The sequence below is a fragment of the Sitophilus oryzae genome, unplaced genomic scaffold (assembly GCF_002938485.1).
Source record: "Sitophilus oryzae breed Bouriz unplaced genomic scaffold, Soryzae_2.0 scaffold_847_pilon_pilon, whole genome shotgun sequence".
NCBI lineage: Eukaryota > Metazoa > Arthropoda > Insecta > Coleoptera > Curculionidae > Sitophilus > Sitophilus oryzae.
Genome location: NW_022147469.1, coordinates 2,178,211 through 2,187,651, shown reverse-complemented (window position 1 = coordinate 2,187,651; position 9,441 = coordinate 2,178,211). Strand labels below are relative to the sequence as shown.

Below are 9,441 nucleotides of genomic sequence, written 5' to 3'. Positions count from 1 at the left end.
GACCAAATGTATGACTATTGTTTACAATCCCGCAATTTTGCGGATCCGCGGGATTGATTGTTTTAATCCCGAGGGTTTGCGGGATTGAGATTTTGGTGCGGGATTGCATTCCCTAAACACAATAGATCTAAAAACTTCGCAGTGAAACAGGCCGATAGCCATCTCGAAGAACCTAATCCCACCACCTTTACGCATACACGAAAAAATAAATTGTAATAAACCCCACAATTGTAAAAAACACTGCTGCATTTTTCCTCTAAAATGGTACTGGGTACGTTGTAGCTTTTATTTCAATCAATTTGTAGTTTCCAAATATGTTTGACTTTAAACGAAAGTAGCGAAAAAGTGTGGTGGTAAATCCTACAATTGTGTGTTTGTGAAAATAATCAGATTGTACTCGTTAAAATTTAAATGAAAATCATTATTACAAATTGTAGCACTACTAAATATATTTTTTGATGCAATTTGCTGTTACTATACACTATTGTAAACTGAGTTGGGGAAGAATAATAATTTTTAAAAAATGTCTATACCTATGTGGCACATTCATCTCTCCAAAAAAATCATATATGGGTATTTCGCAAAGATATTTAAACTCAATATAAAATCTTTGGTATTTCGCCACAAAGACTACAAGAAAATCTACAAAATAAAATAATTATTTCTTGTAAACACTGCTGCGTTAATCCAACGGAGACTACTTGTCAGCCGTTTACTCTAGGTCAGCAGATTTGCCTAACGAACGTTCTGTTAAAATTGATTTTAACAGAACGTCAACGGTTTTTATAGACGTATCTGTTTTAGAAAAAAAACTAAAGTGTTCTGGAAGAGTTGCATTTAAATATTTTAAATAGTTTTTTTCTTTATTCTTTGTATTTTTTTGATTCCGACGATGGAAAGAGATAAACTTTCCGAAACGTTAAGCATTTTTTTGTTCGTTAGGCAAATTTATTTATCCCTAAACCTAACTGTTCACAAGTAGTTTCCTTGGGATTAACGCCAGCAGTGTTTACAAAAAATAACTATTTTATTTTGTAGTTTTTCTTGCAGTGGCGAAATACCCATATAGGATTTTTTGGAGAGATGAATCCGCCACATAGATATAGACCTTTTTTACAAATTGTAGCATTACTAACTATATTTTTGACGCTATTTGCTGTTACAAACTGAGTTGGGGAAGAATAATAACTTAGCTAATACAACAATTGTGTGTCATATGTTTATAAAAATCTAAGTACAATGCTCTGGCTTTTTTATTTTTATATGTTTTTTGTGCATACAAGTTCTTATCCGAGAATAGCAAAAAATCTGAAATAATCAACAGCTTCCATGATACACTCATAAGTTTGTTCTGGTCTAAAAAAAATATTAATATACAGCAACTAGCAGAGGACCAAAAAACTAACAGTTAGCTCCGAATCGCCCATATGTTGGTAATTAAGTATTCATTGAGCCGGGGTCCCGGGCACCGCTCACAGCGTCGGTTTTAAGGTAGCCTTTCCGCTGAATGAAAGAAAGAAATATGGTTACGTGGGACGGCGCGTGGGAAGAGCGCGTTAAGGCACTCCTAATTCAAATATGCCGTTTATAATGCATTTGGGCTCGATAAAACGTATGGCTAACCCAAAAACCGAATATACGGAGACCGGTCAGAAAGTATATAATATATACTCGCATAGTAGAGAGTATATCCTAACTTATAGACACAAAAGATATTCTAATAAATATCACAACACTGGAAATAGAAGAAGAATATATATTTAGGACTACTAATAGACAGCCCAGGATCTCTACTACCAGAAATCAACAGAGGAATTAAGTTAGCATAAAGTATATATATGAAGGAATCTCAATCATATTTAAATACATAAATATAAAATGCCACTTTATCTAAAAAATAAAACATTCGATCAACGTGACTACCAGGTATGACCTATGCAAGCGAAACCTGATCAATTAAAAGCACCGTCATAAAGAAACTGCAGATCACACAACGCTCGATGGCATTCACAGAATCAAATCCCCCAAGTGACAATCAACAGGACACCTGGCCAGAAGGACAACAACTAGATATTAAGAACAACAACTATATATTAAGAAATTAGCAGGGATAACTTTCTTAGGTATCTTTTTTTAGCAGCAAACATAGGGAGATTATCTAAATATGTAAGGGTACACCTTTACGGAAATGGTGCATGAGCTGGAAATGATGATAATGAAGCACTAGAGCAGAAACGAATACCCACAAGCAGTTTTATATGATATCCCCCTAAATACACATTGATATTTGGCATAAACAATTATACATTATATATAAATATATTAATCGGTTTAAAACGTTCCACGTCTTCCGATGCCATCTCTCCATGCCTATCTGTCTCTCCATGCACCGTCTCCGAGAGATCTTTCCTCCATAAACGTGTCAATCCCTTCCTACCAACTTCTTCTCGGTCTACCCAGTTTTCTTCTTCCTGCAGGTTTCCGGTTTATAATTTGCTTTGGTATTCTTATTTCTGCCATTCTTTGGACATGCCCGTACCATATGAGTTGACTGTTCTTTATCTCGTCCACTATTGTATGTTTAACCTCCATAATCTCTCTTATGTGTTCATTAGTTATTCGTTGATTTGCCTGCTGATCTCCTCCAAAAATCCATATCTGTAGCTTCCAGCATTCTTTTTGTTGTTTCCTTAATTGGCTACATTTCACAACTGTACGTGGTTATACTCTTGATGATGGTATTATATATTAGTGTTTTGTTTTGGTTTGGTTGTTGTTTATGCTTCCTGTTGTTTATGCTTCTGTCCCACAGTATCCCCATTTAATACCGTGATAGCATTCCTTCCAAGTTGGTTTCGTTCTTTAATTGCTGTATCCAACAGTCCATCATTTGTGATTTGCATACTCAAATATTTGTATTTTGTGCAGCACTTAATCTTCTTCCCTTCTTCTAGGATTAGGTCTTATTGTTCTCCTCCGATACACATATATTCTGTTTTGTTAGTATTGATCTCCAGTCCCCATTTCTGATATTCTTCTATAAGCTTACGTGTCATATAATTTATGTCATCGTAATCTTGTGCTATGAGCACCTGATCGTCCGCGAAGCACAGTGTGTAGAGCATGTTATCCCCTATGGGTACTCCCATATTTCTACATTTTTGCTTCCAACCTTTGAGAACTTGTTCGAGATAGATCTTGAACAGTGTTGGTGATATACAGCACTCTTGTTTCAGATTTGGTTCTATTAAATCCTGTTGTTAACTTTTTGCCGACTTTTATTTTTATTTTTGTTTGATTATATGATTTTACTGCTTTTATTAGCTCCACGTTTATACTGGTATTTTCCATAGCTTCCAAAAGTCTCACAAGGGGAACGCTGTCGTGTGCCTTCTGCAGGTCCACGAACACAAGATGTAGCTCTTGGTTTAGATTGCTCTTTTTACTTGTGACTTGAGTGACTGTAAATAAGTGGTCCACCGTCGATCTTCCGGCTCTAAATCCTGCTTGTTCTTCGGCTTCTATTTCTTGGTATTCGTTTTCGATTCTATTTCTCACAATTTTTCCATATATTCTACTCACGGTGGTTGTTACTGATATTCCCCTGTAGTTTTCGCACAATTTTACATTACATAATATAATGTGAAAATCCGTTTTATATTTTATAGGACAGTCCTTTCTTTTGTACTGCTGTCTTGTGGTGTGGGTTTCCTGAAGTGTAAAGTGTCATGTATTTTAATGATAAAACAATATTGATGTTATTTTTTTCTATTTAAAATACAAAAAATCATCACACTCTACAGTAAGATTCTTCTATAACCTGCTACTTTACTAAATCGTACTGGTACAAACTGAGCCACCACACAGATGTATTTTTAGGCAACATCATGGGAGGAAACAAAATAAATTATTTGTGATCTTTTTAAAAGTACGGTGATTTTTAACGATGTGAAAGATGTAGGGAAATACGAATATTTTTTAGTTTGAGAAAAAGATACAAGTATACACATATTCAGTTTCATTCTCCTAAATCATAGCAGTTCAGAAAAAATATGGATCAGAAAAAGGACTGTCTAAAACCACAAAGAAACTGCTAATGCTCAACAGGAATAAAGTGCGGATTACAGAAGGCCTCTTGACAGGACATATGGGTGTCAAGTGTTACCTGAACAAGCCTGTATCAAAGAAGCCTTTACTGCAGACACTGTGATAAAGATCCTGAAACTTTCAGATAGATCACATAATATGTCATTTTTATTATGTGTCAACACTTTCTATTTGGGAAAGCAAGCCTAGAACCGGTGGAACTATGCTCCCATTCTAACAAGGACCTGCACAAGTTGGTGCAGGGTACAGGGATAGAACAGTAGGTGTAGACATAGAAAGAAAGGAGACAAACACAATAAGTCTTACAGGTCGCAGTGTTTAATGTGCTCCTTAATATTGAGAGAAAAAAAACTGTTTAATAAAAATGTATAAACTCAGCAATACAATATTAAAATTTCCACGTCTCCCTCGTACAATCAACAACCAAATTATAATGTCGCATCTTATTTTATCTCTTTTCTTTCTTTTTCGTATTCTCATTTTATCTCCGTCACTTTTTCTTCTACCGCAACGTACCTGCCGGTGTTGGTTGGTGTTCGACTTTATTTATTTCTTAATAGGTAGTCAAAAACGTCGAGATACGAAATGAGAGACACGTTAAAAAGTCTACGGTTGGACACTTTGGCGCCCTGACGATTCTTTTTATTATTTTTCAGCTCGATGTGTTGTGTTTCGACTAAATTGGAATCTATATACGTCTATCTTTTTTAGATTTGTTCATTTTTGTATGAGAAGAAAAAAAAGTGTTGAATATTTTGAAATTTAAATTTGAATGAATGTTTGTTTTTTTCAGCCAACAAGAACATGAAATCTGACAGGTTTCATAAAATGAAGGTGTCTAGAAATTAGGTAGTTCCTTTTTCCATTATCTGTCATAATTTTCGTAATTTGGCTCTGTGTTGTGGGTATATACAGTTCCGGTATATCTGTTGATTATAACTTCATAACTTAATTCATTATAATATTTTTGAGAATTGTTGAGTAGCTTTATTAATAAACTAGCGTGTACCCGCGATTTCGTTCGCGTCGAATTAATCATTTGCAATGGTGATGATAAAGCAAATCAAGAATTTCCAATAATATACAATCTGGATAAAATTTTATCACATTTATGTCAGCATTAGAAACCCCTCCTTATCGAACATCTACACCTCACAGTCAATCCGTTTGCCAAAAATCAGCTTTAAACGTCAAGCAGTTTAAGTTGTAAGGAAAATCGTGATTACTCAGTGGACATATTGTATGAAACACCCTGTATAATTTTTTTAAAAATTTTAAAATTTGTAAAACAACAAAATAAAGTATACGTGTTTAAGAGTTTTTCCGAAAAACTCACCGGTTTTTAAATAAAAAATATTCTAATATTTGAGAGGTAGTTTCACCCCCTTAGAATTTGAGTTTCGAAAAATCCCTTCTTATCGAACCTCTACACCCTAAAGTCAATGCGTTTTCCAAAAATCAGCATTTTACGTCAAGCACGATCGTGATTAATCAATGACCAGATTTTTCGAAACACCCTGTATACATTTTTAAAAAATCTTATAATATGTAAAAAAATAAAAGAAAATATAGGTGTTTTTTCGGAAACTTGACCGTTTTTTAAATAAAAAATATTGTAGTATTGGAGGGGTGGTTTCACCCCCTTGGAACTGGAATTTCGGAAAATCCCTTCTTATCGAACCTCTACACCCTAGAATCAACCTGTCTGCCAAAATTGAGCTTCTTACGTTGAGTGGTTTGAGTCTTCCGATGCCATCTCTCCATGCCTGTCTGTCTCTCCATGCACCGTATCCGAGAGATCTTTCCTCCATAAACGTGTCAATCCCTTCCTACCAACTTCTTCTCGGTCTACCCAGTTTTACCCAGAGGTTGCTAACCTCTACACCCTAGAATCAACCTGTCTGCCAAAATTGAGCTTCTTACGTTGAATGGTTTGAGCAGGATCGTGATTAATCAGTGAGTCAGTCACTTAAGGATTTTATATATTAGTATAGATTTGTAAGCCAAAGTAGTCGTAAATGTCACTGAAGAAACAGCATTGGCTACTGGCAGATATAGAGGAAAGTTGTCTATATCGTACCATTGGCGAGATACCTTGTGGTGTATCTTTTTCAAGTAGCAAAAGTGCTCGAAGGAATCATACATAACAAAAATTCTTGGTATATGTACCCAAATATTTTGATGACTTATGGTGATTTTATATGGCTTTGCTACTCTTTTTAACTTTTGTGCAAAGTGGTATGGATTAGGCATCCCTTAGAATGTGGAACTATATATTCTGTTCTTAGAGGGTGTAAATGAATAAGTGTATAATAAAAAATAATCTGATTTTTAAAAGTACACATGGGTACATGTTTTCATATTTTAATTGTTCGTGTATAATATTTTTAAAATTCTAATTTTTTTATTTAATCTTTCATTTGGTTATTGATTTAAAATCATTTTATACATGTTATTGATTAATTTGTTCACACTTCATTCATATCTTGTATATTTCAAGTTTATAAATAAAAGTAAATCGTAGTTAAAATGTAAAATTTCGTTCACATTGCCCTTTTTTAATTCGAGTTTATTCTGATAGAAATAATATTATGCAGTTAAAATTCCACCTTTCAGTCTAATTCCTCTTTATCTTCATTCTACAGTGACAGCCCCGAGCTTTTCCCATCGCTTCCAGTAAGTATAGGATATAGTGTCACAGATAAAATGGTCATCATATGATTTTTTTTTGCTTTCAAATGGTTTAAAATTACATAAACAATTTATATTCGGTGTGAATTAAAATTTTGCTTACGTAATCGAGGGTGATTTTCAGGGGTGGATACAGGAATTTTAGGGGGGGCCCAAGTAAAAAGTAATGCAGAATATGCTTTTTAGGACGCCATTTTTAACCCAAAAGCCTAATATTTAACCCAATTTATAGGTTTTAGGGGGGGCTTGGGCCCCATGGGCCCCCTCTTTATCCGCTACTGGTGATTTTTAAATTCATTGTTGGTCAACCATAAAAATATACGGCGCCGGGCTGGCCAACTGGAATTTAAATTTCGCGCTGGGGATTCAAGTGGGGACTCTGCTGTAAAAAATGTCGTAAAGTGTAGTGTTGTGATACTTTAAGCTTAAAATTTTTTACTAGCAGACCTTGCAATCAAACATTGTTCTTTTTAGAACCTCTTTTAGTGCGAAGTGGTACACGGTAGCTTAATAGCCGTAAAAAATCATCGCAATTTTATTTGAATATTTTGAACGGCAAAGCGGTAGTAATGGCCTTTTATGCCCCTTAAGTGCTGTTAAGAAGGTGAGTTTTGTTGATGTAAATAATAACTGCTTATATATTTATAATTAATTTATTTTTGTTTCCTAAAATACTTTGATTAAAAGAAAATATGTAAAAGTGGGCAACGCTGTGCCACTCAAGCTTAATCACGTGACTAAAATTTTATTTGATATGAACTATAGCTTTTTGCTCTACTATAGATATCGGAGACAGCCGGGTAAAAATGCACTTTAACTGTCAAATTTGACATTTAAAAAAATAGATGATTAAAAAATCAATTGACTATCCTAATTTTGAAAAACTTTTCTATTTTAAAATATAACAAAATAACAGATTGTAGAGGTAGTCCGTTTATCAGTTAAATATAAGAAAAAATAAATGTAGTTGAAAAAAATTGACTTGCGTTATGCAAAGTGCATAATATTCCCATATTTAACTTGCCCAATGTGACTTCATTCCCAAAGAACTTTTCTCACTAATGACTCAAGTTAAGTTTAGATTTTTTTAAACTCTACCATAGTGCCTACTAAAATTTAGTTAAACAAATGTACAGGGTGGCTCGAATTCGACGCTTATCATTGGGATTTCGGAAACCGTAAGAGATATACAGATTCGGTTAAATGGGGGCAAAGTTGCGCAATTTGATGCTCAATAAAATGCCGTATTGCATTTTTATTTTTTATTTTTTTGCATAAAATATTCTGGTTATGGAATTTTCTGTACGGAACAAAATGACTATATATAGTGTTTTATGAGTGATGAAAGGATTTAATTAAATTGAAAAAAAATCAGGTCCGTATTTAAGAAAAAATTAAGTTGATGATGGTCACCAGAAGCCGAAACATCAGAGTCAATATTTAATCACACAGAGTTATATTAATCTCCTTCGACTTTATTGTCTGTAGATCGTGGTGTTCCTCAGGGCAGTATTCTTGGTCCACTTCTGTTCTCTATTTATACGGCAGATTTTAAAACGTATTTAAAAAATTTATCTTCACATCAGTATGCTGATGATTTTCAAGTCTACTGTTCCTTGAGTAAAGATTTCAAAGCCTCCGAAATCAAAATAAATGAAGATCTGAGAATAATTTACGACATTTCACACCATCATGGTCTTTTCTTAAACCCTAATAAGACTCAACTAATTTTTGTAGGTAATAACTCGCCAGATGTTTCTCAAAAATTAAATATCGTACTTGACAATATCACCATTACACCTGCTAAAAACTGCAAAAATCTTGGGGTTTATTTTGATTCTAAACTGAGATTTGAAAAGCATGTATCATATATTTTGCAGAAATCGTATTGTAAGTTAAAGACACTATATTTATACAAAGATTTTCTTAACAGAGATGTTAAATTGACCTTGTGTAAAAGCCTAATTCTTCCATTGGTCTTCTACTGCAACACTGTCTACTGGCCTGCTCTACTTAACAAGGATAATCAAAGCTTAACAAAACTTGTCAACTCTTGCTTAAGGTATTCATTTGGTACTTCTAAATTTGATCATGTTTCTCCTCTTTATAAAGAATCGGGCTGGTTAGGACTTGAACAGTATGCTTTTAAACATACTTATATACTAGTTTATAAAATAGAAAAATTTCGAGAGCCTCATTATTTGTTCGACATGCTTGTCAAGGCAGCTAACCTCCACGATCTTAATACCAGAAAGCGCAGCAGTTATGTTGTGCCTAAACACCGAACAGCCTTGTTTGAAAAATCGTTTTCGTATTATGCTTCGAAATGCTACAATTCACTTCCTCCGTACATTAAAAGCTGTCCGTCCATTGCAGGTTTCAGGAAATCTCTTGTTGATTTCAATTTAACTTTATAAAAGTATTATTGAATTGTACCTTAAGCTCATGTATGGGTGTTTTATATGTCTTTTTTTTTGTTCGTTTATATAATTTAGATTTATATTATATTAAAATTGTTATATTGTTGTATTAGTATTGTATGTGTATTTTGTATTTTTTTTTAAGGTGGTTAGATTGAGTAGCGTATGCTAGACCTCGCCACCTACATAAATAAAGTCAAATTATTATTATTATTATTATTAT

The 9,441-nt window shown here is 33.8% G+C and overlaps 1 protein-coding gene across 1 annotated transcript; it reads right to left on the bottom strand.

Moving 5' to 3' along the window:
• Window positions 1–3,153: 3,153 nt before the first annotated feature.
• On the bottom strand, window positions 3,154–3,886 carry LOC115889799. The gene is made up of 2 exons (XM_030909878.1): window positions 3,833–3,886; window positions 3,154–3,711 (listed from the first exon to the last, which is right to left on the bottom strand). The coding sequence occupies exons 1-2, from the start codon at window positions 3,884–3,886 to the stop codon at window positions 3,154–3,156; spliced, it is 612 nt and encodes a 203-aa protein (XP_030765738.1).
• Window positions 3,887–9,441: the final 5,555 nt, after the last annotated feature.